At 28.3% G+C, this 17,066-nt stretch overlaps 4 protein-coding genes across 4 annotated transcripts; 3 read left to right on the top strand and 1 right to left on the bottom strand.

Annotated features, from left to right (window-relative positions):
* Positions 1-1,188: 1,188 nt before the first annotated feature.
* LOC124943743 (transcription factor ABORTED MICROSPORES) lies at positions 1,189-4,942 on the bottom strand. The gene is made up of 8 exons (XM_047484218.1): positions 4,842-4,942; positions 4,513-4,701; positions 3,576-3,643; positions 3,410-3,474; positions 2,774-3,322; positions 2,078-2,320; positions 1,828-2,004; positions 1,189-1,434 (listed from the first exon to the last, which is right to left on the bottom strand). Exons 1-8 carry the CDS (start codon positions 4,940-4,942, stop codon positions 1,189-1,191), a joined length of 1,638 nt encoding a protein of 545 aa, XP_047340174.1.
* Positions 4,943-6,440: 1,498 nt separating this feature from the next.
* LOC124944124 (E3 ubiquitin-protein ligase RSL1-like) lies at positions 6,441-7,775 on the top strand. Its single transcript, XM_047484597.1, has 3 exons — positions 6,441-6,666; positions 6,850-7,358; positions 7,453-7,775. The coding sequence occupies exons 2-3, from the start codon at positions 6,862-6,864 to the stop codon at positions 7,607-7,609; spliced, it is 654 nt and encodes a 217-aa protein (XP_047340553.1). The 5' UTR covers positions 6,441-6,666; positions 6,850-6,861; the 3' UTR covers positions 7,610-7,775.
* Positions 7,776-10,672: 2,897 nt separating this feature from the next.
* LOC124943745 (E3 ubiquitin-protein ligase RSL1-like) lies at positions 10,673-11,430 on the top strand. The gene is made up of 2 exons (XM_047484219.1): positions 10,673-11,038; positions 11,290-11,430. Exons 1-2 carry the CDS (start codon positions 10,673-10,675, stop codon positions 11,428-11,430), a joined length of 507 nt encoding a protein of 168 aa, XP_047340175.1.
* Positions 11,431-14,977: 3,547 nt separating this feature from the next.
* LOC124943746 (E3 ubiquitin-protein ligase RSL1-like) lies at positions 14,978-15,767 on the top strand. The gene is made up of 2 exons (XM_047484220.1): positions 14,978-15,316; positions 15,600-15,767. Exons 1-2 carry the CDS (start codon positions 14,978-14,980, stop codon positions 15,765-15,767), a joined length of 507 nt encoding a protein of 168 aa, XP_047340176.1.
* The last annotated feature ends 1,299 nt before the right edge of the window (positions 15,768-17,066 follow it).

Consider the following 17,066-nt stretch of genomic DNA (forward strand, 5'->3'; position numbering starts at 1 on the left):
TATCAATTCAAGAAATTTAACTTGTTGGAAAATAAGTAAAAATATGATTAGGATTCAGCTATTAAAAATCTAATCATGAAATTGAATTTTTCAAATCAGACTCAATTTTTGTATTATTTATAAATAAACAACAATAAATCTAGTCAATCATATTTGTTACAGATATATTATTATATTATAACTAACATTCCATTAACCTATTAGATGACACTTTAACGGATCCTTAATTTCCACTAATATTCAACCAAGTTTTGTTTGATATTTTAAATTAATATTTTATAATAAATATTAAGTTACACCTTAAGCGAAAAATTGTTTTTCTTTCTATTTCATTTTATATATTTTAAATCAATATTTTATAATAAATATCATTGTAACTTATTTATCTTTTATAAAAAAAAAACATTACAAGTCCTGACTGTCTTATCTTGCCGGGCAACATGTTTTCTTTTGAGAATTATTTATATTATTATATATATATATATTCTTGCAACAAACTTTGACTTTAATTGGATAAAAATAATATTAGTCAAACAACAGTACTGCAATTTTATAAGAAAAATCAAAGATTCATTTCTTACTTAAATATTCACTTGATGAAGTATTTTTTCTACTTTATCTTCTTGACCTAAACTTAAAATTTTATTTGAAAATTCATTTTGGAAATTTCAATCGGGTAAGAATAAAATATTCTTTTAATTATGTATTATACGACTAAAAACGGACAAACAGTAATTATGTCAGTTATTTCATTAATCTTAGTCCAAATATATTTTAAATAAAGTTTTTTTTAACACGGATAGATTTCAAATCTTAGCTTCACCCTTAAATGCGATATTAAATTTTGTTGAAAATGGTTATATGATTAGTGTTTTCTATTGAGAACGTTTGAAATTGAAACGAGGTTCAGTGACTTTAAGAATCGTAATAGATTAATTCAAATGATAAATTCAAATTTAAAAAATAAATAGACAAATTATATTAATATACTATATAATAAATTTGGTCAATCCTAACATTTCATTAACCTATATTAGATGGACACTTTAATGGATCCTTAGTTTCCATTATTAATATTCAACAAAGTTTTAACAAACATTCAAAAGTTTAGTTTAAGTTGATCACAAACATAACAAAACAAACACAAATACAATTTCTCCTTTGTCTCTCTGTTTCATTTTCAGTCCATTAGTTATTTTGAAGATTGTTGAATGGGTGGCAATGTTGAATCCTAGAATTACCATGGTATTGGGATTGATTAGTATTATTATTATTGTGCTCGTGACGATGAATATAACAATTTGACTCATCCCCTCCATTCTCATGCGTTTTCGTCATCATCATCTCTTGCCATCCTGCCCCACATGGATTTCTCGTTATTTCGAGTAGGGACTCTCTTACGTGATCGACATGAATCGTTTCGTTGTCCCTCCTCTGTTGAATCAAATCGGAAAAATTATCATTTTTATATAAAGATTAAAGAGTTTGAGGCTTGTCCAATTGGATTATTTTAATTATAATCTCAAATAATATCTTATCTTATATTTGTTCGTTATGTTTAATCTATTACTATCATTTTTAATATATATAAACTATTTTTAAAAATATCATACTCTATCATTAAATAAACCAATAAACCAAAATACCATTTATTTGATTTGAAATGTGGACCATTGTTAATTTCAAATAAACCATTAAAAAACTCTATTAGATTTTGGAACAAGCATTCAATCTTTATTTATAAAATACTTTAATTGAATTTAGACTCGTAACTTAATAAGTACGAGTCTTCACACCTAGAGTAGTTGAAAAGGTAAAAAGAAATACCTCGACTTTGAAGACATTGGAGACTAACGATCTGAAGCTGGTAATATTCACGTTTGTTACTTCAAGTCCAAGGGAATCAAGAGCCTCCATCAACCTCACAAATCCTCCCGTTTTGTGTTCGCAAAATATCTTGATGTAGAACTCGTTTCCATATAATTGAACAACTTCGACTTGTGGCTAATATATTCACACCCATAAGTTATAAAGAAAATATAAAGTCGCCAAGAAACGTTTTATAATTGATAAGTACCTCCATTTGACGGAGCTTCTCATTGTTGTTAGTATCTGAGGATTCCACTCCTAGACTTGTTTCTCCGGTTTGGACTCCTCTAAGTTTAAAATTGGGAACATTGTTGTTGTTCATGATAACCGTGGACTTGTTGGTGTCGTCGTCTGAATGACCCTCTTCTAGCTCGTGTTGAAGATCCTCCACTTGGTCTTTTAACTCTTTTACGAACTCAATTGCATCTCCTAGGATGGAAGCTCTGTCCAACTAGAACCATAACAAATGATAGTAAAAAGAGTTACATATAGGAATAGGGAATAACAACATATTAGAAGTGATAAATTTATTTTTATAGCAACAAAATTTAGTTTGTATTATCTAAACTATAATTAAACCATTCCATACTCAATCCATAATATTGAATAAAATTATTTGGGTTGAGTATGAATAATACAATTCAAATTTACCCGTTTGCTTATTCACATTTTTTTATTTGTAAAAAAAGAAAAGTACTTGGTATAAATTTCTTTTGTAGCATAATATAAAAATTATAATTTTTTATTAAATGAAGTTCAATAACAAAGTTTTCTAATGAATGCTAACAAAAATAAGTAACACTATCACTTTTTATTTTGGTAAAAAAATTCTATGTAATTATGAGAGATGGTTAACAAAATACTAGTTTTCAAAATTGAAACAAATAAAAATGGATGAACCAACCTTGGATATTCTAGGCACGAGAGCTCGGAGTGCGTAAAGTCTCTCGTTTAATTTCTTCCTTCTCTTCCTCTCAGCGACGAGGTTTTTCGCCTGCCCCTTTCCACCTCTTTTCATCGGCCGCGTATCGTCTTCCTCCTCGTTTTGATCGCTACAATCTGAGTTTGACTCCGATCTCCCCGTCCCTTGTCTATTAAGATAATCCTTGTCCCCTCCTATATTATTTGTCCTCGTTCTTTGAAGTCCATCCATTTCGCCTTGCCCTTCCAAGGCCGACTTAACTGGATTAAGGAATGAATCACTCGAACCTTCAATGAATCCTCCGTTTGTATTTCCACCCTCTATGGAGTAATTAAATTGTTGGAAATAATTGGCTGGAGAATCCGTTAGTTTGATTCGTTCGGCAGTTATGTCATGTGGCAGGCTTAGATTTTCTATTGTCGCATTAAAGTCATTCAAATTCGCATTGTTAGAGTTCATCATCATGTGTTGTTCAAGTGATGTTTGAAATTGTGTTACTACAAAATCGACAACTTGTTGATTCTCTTGCACCTGGAATCAATTTAGAGATCGATTGAGGAATTTATTAACATTATAACCGTGTTAGAACAATTGAAATATCGTGAAAAGAATGTGTACATTTTTTGTAGTGAATAGCTCGATAATTCCAATTGGAACCGGAACTAGGACCCTTGTTCCTTGGACTACTTCCTACAAACAAAATTTAAGGTAATATAATAGTTACATTTATGTTAAAACAATAATAAAGTTTTGAGGAGAATTTTGAAGAGATTTACATTAGAACCATCATTATTAGAGAAGTTCATGTTCAACCAAGCTGGCTGGTTTGACATTAAGGTTTGAGTATATACCCTGCAAATTAAAAATTCATATAATGTGAGAGAGGGTTTGTTTGATCTGTGTTAATTTTAATTTTAAAATAATATTTGATTACAAAAACCAATTATTTAAATTAAATGAGGAAGACATTGATGTGGGTTTTTTGAGAATTTTTAAATAACCTAATCTTTAATCCACCAACATTTCCTCAATTAATTTATTGAATAATCAATTATAGCATTAATGTGAAGAGGAAGGAAAGTAAGACACTCAACCCATAAAAAACACAAGATATTCTTTTATAATGTTTTTGATATTTTTTTTTTAAATAAAATTCATTAGAGTTTTAATTTCAAATAAAGATTTAATTTCAATCCAATTCCTATTTTTAGACCTATTTGCTGGGTAGTTTAAGTGTTAAACTTTTTTTTCTTCAATTCGATTCCCACTAAGAAAAGAAAAATATATTGATTCGACATTTTAACTTAATAAGTTAAAAAAATCTAATGAATATATTAACCTTATTATAAATGATAAAATTATATTTTATTTAAAAAATAAATAAATATTGAAATTATAATTCTGAACTAAAATAGTGAAATTAAGATTTACAAAATCATATTATTTTAAATTTCATTAATATTATAATTCAAATTTCAATTCCAATACTTAATTTTATAGGATTCGATAAACATAAGAATTGAAATTACACTCTAATTCCAATTTTAACTTTACTAAAACATACTTTAAACATTTTGATGTTACATGTTCTTTTGTTTAAAATTATGTGACACATAATATAACTTTTGGAAATTTTGATCTTTGCGGGTATTGTAGATAATAAACCAGAGTTTCGTTTCTCTTTAAAAACGAAAAATGAAAAGTTTTAAAGAAAATGAAACCCGGAATCTAGAGGCTTGGAAGTCGGTAATTGTGAAAGAAGATCACAAGAATTGGTCCTCAAATGTAGAAGCATAGCATCCCTACAAGATGTAGGTGGAAGGGGAGCAAGAGGGAACACAAGTTCCTCTCCCACATTTTGTATGCAACTTCTTGACCCACCACAACAACAACCCATCCATTCAAGAAACCTATGAAAACACAAATAAGAACAATAGACCAAGAATTAGAAAGTTGAAAAAAAAAACTTTTTGAAAACGTTAAAACTCTTTTTCATTAAATCATTGTCACGCGAAGATCACACATATATCTATCAAAAATAAAAACAAACCTTTGATCTTCACCCAATTTCCAAATCACACAATAATCCCAACCATCCACATCCACCATCGGCCTTATACTTTCGACAAGATTTTGCATTGCAACTTCCATCTTCCCCGATTCGAACAATTCTATAAAACACTATCCAACTAGATGTTACATATATATATATAGAATAAACACAATCAAACATATAGATGCTAGCAAGTACTTACATATCTATCTACTCATGATCGAGGTTGGTAAGAACATCTTTATATCACCCACCACATGTTTAGATCTAGGGCAGAAAGGATATTCAGTTTGTTCATGTTTTGATCATTTCTCTTTATATCTCAACTTGTGTTCATGTGGGAAAATTTTGCTTTAGAGATTGGGTAGGTAAGGCGCAATGCATGCATGATGTGGAAAATGAAATAGGTTATATATATAAATAATTGTAAAGAAGGAGAATAGTGAGGATTGAACATGTATATTGCATGAGTTACTTTCTAGTTTCAACTCTAACCGCCTATTTCTTTTTATTGTGACCTAATTATTTATTTATTTTTTAACTTGAGATCTTACTTTTAATTTTTTGAAAAGGGGAGATTTTTCATTAATACATTAAATTAATGTGACAAAATCATGCGTCACGTATGAAAATCAAATAAGTTATATCGAACTATGAATAACGTATACTAAATACAAATAAAAAAACATATAATGTTAATCAAACTATATATATTTTGGATGTGCTGTTATATGTATAAAAAATAAAAGTTATATAATGTATAAGTTATATAAATTAATTTAGCTTGTTCAGTATAGGTTTACTTAAATACTTTGAATTATTTAAAAAATATTAGTTTGAATTAATTTTAAGAAAATAAATCTTTTTTTAAGTAAAAAACAGAAAGTATTAATATATAATTATAAAACATAAATTTTACAGAAATGTATGATATTTTAATATTTTTATTAATGAATTTAGTAATATTTTTATTAATGAATTTAGTCCTATGATTTAAATTAAATAATATTTGATTATATTTAATTTAAATATATGAATAAAACGGTAATAATTTTTTTTTATTTTTTATTTATTTATTTTTTTATTTTTATGGTTTAAGATCTTATAAAAGGTCGATGAAAGAGAAAATTGAATTGATAGTTACAACTAACTAGAAGGACGACATTCAATTCACCTGCCCAGGGAATAATCAGTTTGTTTGATAAAAAAACATTATATATATATAAATTAACCTAATTTATATGGTATATAATTATGATGTTACATAAATTTAAACAATTTTTTTTTCTTTAAGATACATTTTAGTATAAACTATACATTTCTTACACTCCTTTTAACTTATTTCATATTTGCATAATTGATTAAGAACACTCCATTGGATTATGGTATCAATTTTTAATTTAATGCATCTACATTAAATTGTCTTTTTTAATAATTTTTAATACTATTATTTTAAAGAATCACAAAAAATATATACAATATTTGGTTTCTTCCTAAAATGATTAATTAAAAATATATATTTTTAATTAAGAAATGTATATTATAATTCTTTATCTAACTAATAATAATATACATTCTTTTTAACTATAAGTTTTTTTTCCCATTGTATCTTTAATCAAACCCCAAATCGATAAACCCTGTTCTTCATCAAAGCTCGATCTTTCAATCTTGAATACCCAACAATGGCAAAATCAAACTAATCGCAAATCGTCTACAGTTGCGATTTCCTTCTTCTCCTCGTCGCGTAACTCATCGTCTTGCAAGAGCTTTTTCCTTAGCAACCAGCGGTTGATTTAGAGTGGCCGCATCAGATTCTTGCTAGGTAACATCAAGTTTCTTAGCCTTCATATAAATTTGAATCATTGAATGAATATGAAGAGATTTATGTATGAAATGTACATTTAGTCGGCAATATTTAAGTATGCACACCAGGTGTTTGATGAAATGCCTTAGATACAAAATATCTTTAAATTTAGAGAATTTTCTCTGTTTATTAATCAAACAGGTTTCAAGATTCATGGGTCTAAAGGGAAAGGATGATTCTGAGAAAAGTAAACATTGTGAGATCTGTTTGTTCGATTTCCAGAAGTGTAAGATTTTCAAGATTGATGGCTGCCCACACTACTACTGCTTTTCATGTATCAGGAGACATGTGAAAAAGAAACTACTAGATGGGATTATCCCAATATGCCCACATGAAAATTGTGAATCTGAATTGAATCTCGAAGAATGTGATGTATTCTTTCCTGAAAAGTTAAGTGTGATCCTGACCCAACGTCTGTTGAAGGAAGCTATAGTTCCTGTAGACAAACGAGTTTATTGCCCGTATTCAAAGTGCTTGTTGTTGACGTCTACATCGGAGGTTTGGGTAGAGAATGAAGAAGAAAGAATCATGCGATGCGTTCATTGTCATAAAGCTTTCTGCATTAACTGCTATGTTCCTAAGGGCGATATTAGAACTCGAAGAAATCATGATCCTTTTCTAAAGGAACCTAAACTCCATGTCATTTGTAGGTGAGTAAATCTTCCTTTTATTTAGAGAAAAAGAGAGAAACATTTCTATGTCATAAAATGATGTTTAATTTGTTCATGCAATTGTTTGTTATAGTTGCACTCGTGAATTAATGGAAGCTGATAATGATGAAAATGATCACGAGGTTAAAGATGCTGAAAATGAATATAAAGATATAGAGAAGTTAATCATTGAGTATGACTTGTCAGATGATGATGGTGAAGAGGAAGTGGATGGAAATGGATTGAGATGATTGTTAATTACTTACAAACAAAGGATCCTAAATCAAATGTAAATAAAACAAATGATGAATTTGTTTCACTCTTCCCCCATTTTGGATGGTTTAGACGTTGGAAATGTTGAATTTGTAAAAAAAAATAGGTTTCTATCTTCGAGTTTTTTTGTATGAACTATCTGATTTGAAAGAATTTGTCGTAGCACTCATTCATAATGTCTTCTTTAAGATGTTGATTAGAATGGCTAAATTGAATGGATTTAAAAAGTGTATTTCTATCACTGTTTTTTTTTCTAATAAACTATTGACTTAAAAGAAATTATTGTACTCTTTGTTTAAACAGACTACTATTTGAGCAACTCTAATGGATTTTATGGATGAAAATTTAAAAAATAATAAGATTTAATTATATCAAATATAGTTGTATATGTAACATGAAATCACCATCTCTTATCAAATAAAGAAAAGATAAAATAATTTATTTTGGTTTTTGAAAGTGAAAATAATCTAATTAATTCATTAGGAATATAATTTTTTTTATGAATTCATACTCATCATATAATATTATTTTTCTAACAGAAACAAAGATTTTTTTTAAAATGTCACTTTTTTATTATAAAAAGTTTGGGTTAAGTAATTTGAGATTTGTGGGTAAGAGTTGTGCAAATAAATTGAAATATGCATGATATAAACATGCCCAAACAAGATATAATAATTATGATTAAATTCTTATTCAGCTCAATTAATCATGAAATTTGTTTTAAAAATCATATCATTATATTCTACTTAATTTTTTATTATTATTTACTAAATATGAATAAACAAAACCTTTATTAATTATATAACTGTTTTAACTAGATGGTACATATAAATATTCAATTAATATTAAAACTGTCAATATTATAACAAGTGACCTTTAACTGTTACTATTTATAAAAAAAACATAAAAAAACAAATGACACATTTATTTTTTTAAACTGATATAACTAATTCCAAGATTCATCAGTTAAAGAAATAGAAGCATCCATAAATATTGTTTACAAGAAACTTTATTTTTTCTTCTTCAATCTGGTTTCTTGCTCGATCAGCCATGGATGATTCTCATATCAATAAACCTCCAATGAAGAAGGAGACTTGTTTGATCTGTTTGGAAGAGAAACCAAACAATCAGATTTTCAAGATTGATGGTTGCTTCCACACTTACTGTTTTTCTTGCATGGAGAAACATGCAAAATCTAAGCTATTTCAAGGGATTATCCCGAAATGCCCTCGCGAAAATTGCGACAACAAACTGAAAATCGAAAGCTGCCAAGTGTTTTTGTCGACTAAATTGATGGAGTACATGCGCCTATTGACGGAGGAATCAAAGAACGATGACACTAAAGAAAAAAGGCGATGTGTAAAATGTAACAATCTTTTTTATATCAATTGGGAAGTTCCTTGGCATAAAGATATGATTTGTTCCGAGTGCGATAAAAGAAATCTTGGTCCTCCTAAGAAGAAAGCGAAACTTAATAATCTTCAAAATGCCATTCATAGGTAATTTTCTTGTAGCAATCATCGTATCTTCTTTTATATTTATGAAATTTATTTGTTGATGTATGGAATTGTTTCTCATAGATTGGAGAGGGATGTTGAAGTTAAATTGAAAGTGGCTAGGATATTGGAAGAGATTTTGATGGATTTGGATTCAGATTTGGATACGGATTCAGATTCGGATACAGATTCTGATTCGGATTCAAACTTATCGGAGGAATCAGATTCGATTTCAGATCAAATGGAAGCGGAAGAGCACCGTGAAGAGTTTTACGAAGATGAAAGTGTGTTTTACAATACAGATTGAGATGAATATTGAATATGTTTCATTTTTTTCTACCTTTACTATGGTCTTTATGATCTTTACAATATCAGTTATCTTCCGTATATTATTTCTTTATCAATAAGTAAATAAAATTGTGAATCCAACTCGATAAGATTTTAGTTAAAACCCCTCAAATGAATTTGAAACACTAAATGGGGTTTGAATAATAGTTTAAACATTTATATTCAAACTCTATTTGATAACACTATTTAAAACATGAAACTACATAGTTTCAATGTAATTACATTTTTATTAGGGTTTCATCCATTAGTGTAGGCTAACATTTTTGCATTCTGAGTATGATCTTAAGGCGTTAGTTTAGCACTTAAAAATAATTCAAATTCTAGGGTCAGTTAAAGTATATTAATGATTTTGTAATTTGTGTAATAATATTTAAATAATAAAATAAAAATTTTACAAGATTGTAGTTCTACTGTTTTTTTTTATCAAAATACCAATTCAAAATAATTATTTTTAAAAATAATTATTACAAAATTATATAAATGAGAGTTACTTAAGCCCAATAATAAAAACATTACAATTATTTTTGAAATAGCCAATAAAAAATTAGCACGACACAAAAATGTTCACCATTAAATAAAGAAGAAATAAACAAAACAGAACAAAACTTTAACTAGTATGGAGATCCTAAATATATCAATAAATTTCTCGATTATCTCAAACGGTTTACCTGAAACATAATCGATTCTCATAATAATAGAATTATGGATCGATGATAATGTAACATCCTACGAATCTTTAAACCAAATTATTTGGTTTTATTTGAATATTTAAATTGAGTTGGTTTTATGAAAAAACCATTATATACTAACATAATTTCTCTTATCAATTAATCACTTATTTGATTAATTAAAATTTAAAAATAAAATAAAAAATTATAATTACATATTAATACTCATTAAGACTTTTTACCAAAAAAATATATCCCTAATAACTCAATATTTTTTAAATAATTCAAGTTTATTACAGTAAACCCAAAAGCAAACCAGCTCTAACTATTTTCATCGTTTAAATTTCCCTAAATACCGAAATATAAAAGAATTTAAAAAATAAAGCTTTTAATATTTATAATACAAATAACTAGCTAGAATTATCCATAATTGTCTACATACATATACTAAAATACAAGAATCATTATTTCTTTCTTTCTTCTTCCATCTGATTTCTTGCAAGGATTCTCATTTCTTGATCGAGAGGCCATGGATGATTCTCATATCAATAACCCTCCTGAATCAATCCAGACCGATGAGACTTGTTCAATCTGTTTGGAAGACAAGCCGAATAATCAATTTTTCAAGATTGACGAATGCTCGCACCGATATTGTGTTTTTTGTATGGAGCAACATGCAAGAACTAAGTTACGAAAAGGGATTATACCAAAATGTCCTCATGAAAATTGCGACACAAAACTGAAAATCGAAAGCTGCCAAGTATTCTTATCTCCTAATTTGGTGGAGTTAATGCGCCTATTGATAAAGAAACATACAATTCCAAAACTTGATCGAGTTTATTGCCCTTTCCCCGATTGCGTAGAGGTGATGTCAATATCGGAGTGTTTGGAGAATGTTTATTTTGAAAAACAAATGCGATGCGTAAAATGTAATAACTTGTTTTGTAACGATTGTTGGGTTCCTTGGCATGAAAATATGACATGTTTTGAGTACCAAAAAATAGAATTTGATATTGTCAGAGGAAACGAAATTGAAGATAGTTAAGAATTTTCACTTTAGGTAATTTTCTTGTACCAATCATCATTAGAATTCTTAAAAATTAAAGTATGGAATTAATTTGTTCATGTGGAATTGTATTTTTGTAGATGGGACAGGGATATTGGTTTAGATTCGGATCAAATTCAGAATTAGAATATCAAGAGGCAGAGGAGTTCGAAGTGGAAGCGATAGAGTATAATGAAGAGTTTTCTGAAAATGAAATGGAGTACTCCGACGATACAGATTGAGATGATTTTCGAAATGCAGTTACAATATATATTAGTCATAGATGACAATACTTTGATAGTATGTTTTGAATATGTTTTTCTTCATTCATTCAAGTTTTTACTAGTACAATCAAGAATGAAGCTACATTATATTGATGCATAATATGTGCCCATTTGGTGACACTAAGAATAGTCTCATTTGAAAATTGTGATTTATCCCAATTTTTTTGTTGTAAGATGATCCTATTGAGACTTTCTATCTGATTAGTATATTGAGTTCATGTACCATCTTTAGAAAAAAAAAAATTGTTTAACAATTGTGGCAGAAATAATTCCTTTTTTTGTCTCTGTTTTTCCCATTCCTTGCATGTGTTTATTAGTCTATAAGACCATTTATAGAGAGAAATGTTGATTATGTGAAATCTATTGACTTTGCCTTTTAGTTCTTGTAACTTCAAACTAACATTAATTTTAACAGAAAATCTAAGTTTTAGTTTTTTTTTCTCTAAAAGAATTGATTTAAAAAATGTTTTATTTGAGTTAGGTGATCAATCTCACAATCGGAGGCAATTAAAATCATTACTTTCTACTTCAGAATCCCCTTTAGGTTTATCTTCTTCAGAATCTCTATTTCATCAATTTTATTAATTTCTTCATTAACTGATTCTATCTTACTTTCTTTCTCTACATCATTACTTTTTTTCTTCTCTGATTTTTCCTTGATTTCTTCCTCTATATTTTTTCCTTACTAATTTTTCTTTAACTTCTCCAATATGTTCTTTGATCCTTGATTTTTACGTTTCATTTTTCTGTTTTTTCTTCATCTTAGGCTTTTAGGATTTTATGTTCTCCCTCAATTGTTTTTGCACATTTAGTGTTAACATGTTCAAAAGTATTACAGAAAACACACTTGTCTAGCCTCCATTCATATGAGATTTCCATTAATGTAGACTTTCATTTCATGTCAACTACTGTCATGTTTTTTAGCAGCGTAATTCGAGGATGCACTTCAATGTTTATTCTAGCAAATGTAAGTTGTTCTCCTCCTTCTGTAATTGGTTCCATGTATAATGGTTTCCCCAATAAACTTGTAAAGTGACTTAGAGCTTCTACATTGTACATGTGTGATGGGAAATTTCAAAGATTAAACCATATTTGGGTTGTTTCTTTTGGTTTGCTTAGCAGGTTCAATTCTTCAGACCATCTCACCATCTCACCAAATATAAGTATGTCCATGTTTTAGAATATCATTCAAGCTTGATTGCTTTATGAATTACAGAAAATAGAGATCATGTATATTTGAAGAAACCTTATTTAGTCCATTCTGCTCCCATTGTTTCATTAAGGTTTCCTTGGTGACTGAGAATGATATTTTATTCCTCCCTATGTTGTTTTCAACCACTACATTTTTTCATTCTTTAACACATTTTTCCTCCACTTCAGTTGGCAGTTTAAATTCAAAAGGAGAAGTGAGTACCTCCACTTTTGTTTTAACATCGCCCAAGTATATTTTTCCTTTATAAACATGATCCTCTACTTTATTTCCTGCATTATTTTTCCAGACTTCGTTACTCTCCAGTTGGAATTGCTCCTGATAGTATAAGTCTTAGATTTAGGGGACTTCATCAGCTCCCTCATTGTTTCAACTGACCAATTTACTATCTTTTCATACTCTTCCTTCTTTAATAAATTGCAGTCCTTAAGATAGTGTACATTCAATTGGACGATTGTTTGCTGCATTTTATCTTTGTTGAGTACAATCTCTCATTTCTTTGCGTGCATTAGGAGATTTGTGATTTGATTTTTCAGTCCAAAGTGATTTGTTCTTTCATTGTAATCAACTTTCCAAATTCCTTATTTCTTCCCCTATTATCCTGCTACATTTTTTTCAGATATTTATCATCAATTGGTTCCTGACTTTTGTTGCATTCCTATTTTTCATGGATAATTCTTTATCAATTTTATCAATTTCATTTTCAGTTGTCTCCCTTACACCTTCTATCACAAATTCTTTGAATTTTTTATTGTTATTGTTTTTCTTTCTTCCCATTTTAATGAATAACAGAAAACAACAATAAAATAGAGCAATTATAGAACATGGTACACCAGAAACCCTAGCTATTACAGAATAGTGTAAACCAGAAACTCTAACTTTCCATCCAAGATTTGCAGATAAATGAACGACCTAGCTATTAGAGTTACCATGTCGTTCGTGTCGTTTGTGCCGAAAGAGACCCAAAACGACTAGCAAACGCGAACACAACAAGCGAACCGCGAACTTGATATCTTGTTGATCGTGCCGATCATTCCGTTCGTGCCGATCGTGTCGTTCGTGATTAGAGATTTTTTGTTGTTGTAGATCAAATTATACTATTTTTCATCAAGCTAAAATAACATTTAATTTTTTAATTTATACATTATATCTTATTTTTATTTAAAGTAAATTAGAATTAACTCTTTAGAGATACATAAAAAGAATGATATTTTGTTTTAACCTTATAGAATTAATAATTAATATAAATTAGAAACCGATATTACAGTTCAATACTTTAGATAAATCTCTTGTTTCATATGCGAATTTACATTAGGGCCGAGCCCACCCTATCAAAAAAAAAACTAAAAAGAAAAAAAATATAATAGTAATAAAATAAAATTACATTAAAAGAGTGAAAAAAAACCAATAAAAAAGTTCGCAACAACTCAAACTTAGAAGTTAGAACTCGTTTTTTAATAAATTAAAAATTATATCATGTTAATGTCATTTTAACTATTAAACTAAAATACTCTTATTTGATTTTTAATACAATTAAATTTTAAATACATGAAGACATCTTAATAACTAAATCAATTAAAAATTCAAATAACTCACCATTTTTTTTTATGAAATAAAATATATTTTCTTTAAACAAAATTCAAGAAAACCCGTCAAATAATAAAAGATCAAACAAACTTACAAGAATTAAACAGAATTAGAAATCTGCCCAAAAGAATAGACTGACGTGGAGATGGTTAAATCATAAGGTCTTGTTTGGTTTGGTAGGAGTTATTTGAATAATTTTCAAATAACTAAGAGTTTGTTAGGTTAGTTTTTATGAAAAATCAAACTATATACTAACATAATTTCTCTTATCAATTACATCTGATTAATTAAAATAAAAAAAAAATGCCATATATTTTAAAAAAATTATTTTATCATTATATATTTTAATACTTTTTAAGACTTTTTATCAAAAAAAAATATTTCCTCGTAACTCAATATTTTTTAACTCAATATTTTTTAAATAATTCAAATTTATTACAGTAAACCCAAAATCAAACAAGCTCTAACTATTTTCACATATTCTGTTCAAACATGACTTCAAATTTCCCTAAATTGTAGCAACTAAATACCGAAATATTAAAAGAATTTAAAAAATGCAGCTTATAATATTTCTAATACAAATAACTAGCTAGAATTATCCATAATTGTCTACATTCATTTACTAATATACAAGAATCATTATTTCTTTCTTTCTTTCTTCTTCCATCCGATTTCTTGCAAGGATTCTCATATCTTGATCGAGAGGCCATGGATGATTCTCATATCAATAACCCTCCTCATGAATCAATCCAGACCGATGAGACTTGTTCAATCTGTTTGGAAGACAAACCGAATAATCAATTTTTCAAGATTGACGAATGCTCGCACAGATATTGTTTATTTTGTATGGAGAACCATGCAAATGTTAAGCTAGAAAAAGGGATTATACCAAGATGTCCTCACGAAAATTGCGACATAAAACTGAAAATTGAAAGCTGCCGAGTATTCTTGTCTCCTAATATGGTGGAAATAATGCGCCTAGTGATAAAGGAACATACAATTCCAAAACTTGATCGAGTTTATTGCCCTTTCCCCGATTGCGTAGAGGTGATGTCAATATTAGAGTGTTTTGAGAATGTTTATTGTGAAAAACAAATGCGATGTGTGAAATGTAATGAGTTGTTTTGTAACGATTGTGATGTTCCTTGGCATGAAAATATGACATGTTCTGAGTACCAAAAAAGAGAGTTTGATCTTTTCTGTAGAAACGAAATTGAAGATATTTAAGAATTTCCAGTTTAGGTAATTTTCTTGTACCAATCATCGTTAGAATTCTTGAAAATTAAAGTATGGAATTAATTTGTTCATATGTGGAATTGTATTTTTGTAGATGGGGCAGGGATATTGGTTTAGATTCGGATCGAATTCAGAATTAGAATATCAAGAGGCAGAGGAAGTGGAAGTGGAAGTGGAAGTGGAAGTGGAAGTGGAAGTGGAAGTGGAAGAGTACCATGAAGAGTTTTACGAGGATGAGAGTGTGTTTTACTATACAGATTGAGATGAATATTGAATATGTTTCGTTTTATTTTTTCTACTTTTACTATGGTCTTTATGATCTTTACAATATCAACTATCTTCAGTATATTCTTTCTTTATCAAGAAACAAATAAAATCGTGAATACAGCTCGATAAGATTTTAGTTACAACCCTCTAATGAAATTTTTGAAAAATAATAGAAACTTTGAATGAATTCGAAACACCAGATGGAGTTTGAATAATATAGTTCAAACATTTATATTCGAACTCCATTTTGATAACTATTTAAAACATGAAACTACGTAGTTTCAATGTAATTACATTTTTAGGGTTTCATCCATTTGTGTAGGCTAACATTTTTGCATTGTGAGTATGACCTTAAGTACCACTACTTAAAATTAATTCAAATTATAGGGTCAGTTAAAGTATATTTATGATTTTGTAATTTGTGTATCATAATATTTTTAAATAATAAAAAAATTGAAGATCGTAATTAGGGGTGTTCATCGATTCGGTTTTTGGATTATTCGAGTTTTCGGTTCGGGTTTTTCGAATTTTTATTTTTTAAGCAAATTCGAAAACCTAACCGATTTGAATAAATTTAAATTCGGTTTATTCGAATTCGGTTCGAATTATGTCGGGTATTCGGTTTAGACCAAATATACATCACTTACCCATAAGATAATTTTTTTTAAAAAAATTAACAAAATAAGTTGTTAAAGAGATCTTATCTACTTAAATTATAAAAAAATATAAATCACGCAAACTTAGCTTAGTGACTAACACCAATATATATTCGACAATTGAACGAAAAAAATAAAACAGTGTCGATGACGACAATATATGGCGGTTGAGAGGTGTGAACAGCTAGAGAAAGGGAAAATGAACGAAGGATTATGGATTTAATGTAGGGATCTAGTAAGAGGCCCATAATAATTTATTATATAATATGTAATAAGTTATATAATATATAATAAAAATAAATAATAAAAATGAATTCGGTTTTCGGTTTGGTTTTCGAGTTGAAACATAAACTCGAAAATCAAACCGAAAACCGAATATGTAATTCGAATTCGGTCAGATATTCGGTTGAGACCAAATATTGAGCACCCTAATCGTAATTCTACGTTTTTTATTTATTAAAAATACCAATTCAAAATGGAATTTTTTTTAAATGATCAATACAAAATATATAAATTAAAGTCGCTTAAGCCCAACAACAAAACATTACAATTTTTTTTAAAGAACCATTAGAAAAGCACGACACAAAAATGTTCACCAATTAACAAAGAATAAATAAACAAAACAAAACAAGCTTTTA

Source organism: Impatiens glandulifera, chromosome 6 (genome assembly GCF_907164915.1).
Source record: "Impatiens glandulifera chromosome 6, dImpGla2.1, whole genome shotgun sequence".
Lineage (NCBI taxonomy): Eukaryota > Viridiplantae > Streptophyta > Magnoliopsida > Ericales > Balsaminaceae > Impatiens > Impatiens glandulifera.

What these genes read in the sequence shown, in the direction of transcription:
- LOC124943743 (XM_047484218.1), bottom strand. Translation starts at nt 4,942, where the DNA reads ATGGAAGTTGCAATGCAAAATCTTGTCGAAAGTATAAGGCCGATGGTG. An exon ending in AGCTATTCACTACAAAAAAT is followed by an intron (nt 3,323 to 3,409) that starts GTACACATTCTT and finishes AATTGATTCCAG; the next exon opens with GTGCAAGAGAATCAACAAGT. An exon ending in TCGTGCCTAGAATATCCAAG is followed by an intron (nt 2,321 to 2,773) that starts GTTGGTTCATCC and finishes TTATGGTTCTAG; the next exon opens with TTGGACAGAGCTTCCATCCT.
- LOC124944124 (XM_047484597.1), top strand. Translation starts at nt 6,862, where the DNA reads ATGGGTCTAAAGGGAAAGGATGATTCTGAGAAAAGTAAACATTGTGAG. An exon ending in AAACTCCATGTCATTTGTAG is followed by an intron (nt 7,359 to 7,452) that starts GTGAGTAAATCT and finishes TGTTTGTTATAG; the next exon opens with TTGCACTCGTGAATTAATGG.
- LOC124943745 (XM_047484219.1), top strand. Translation starts at nt 10,673, where the DNA reads ATGGATGATTCTCATATCAATAACCCTCCTGAATCAATCCAGACCGAT. An exon ending in TATCGGAGTGTTTGGAGAAT is followed by an intron (nt 11,039 to 11,289) that starts GTTTATTTTGAA and finishes GTATTTTTGTAG; the next exon opens with ATGGGACAGGGATATTGGTT.
- LOC124943746 (XM_047484220.1), top strand. Translation starts at nt 14,978, where the DNA reads ATGGATGATTCTCATATCAATAACCCTCCTCATGAATCAATCCAGACC. An exon ending in CTTTCCCCGATTGCGTAGAG is followed by an intron (nt 15,317 to 15,599) that starts GTGATGTCAATA and finishes GTATTTTTGTAG; the next exon opens with ATGGGGCAGGGATATTGGTT.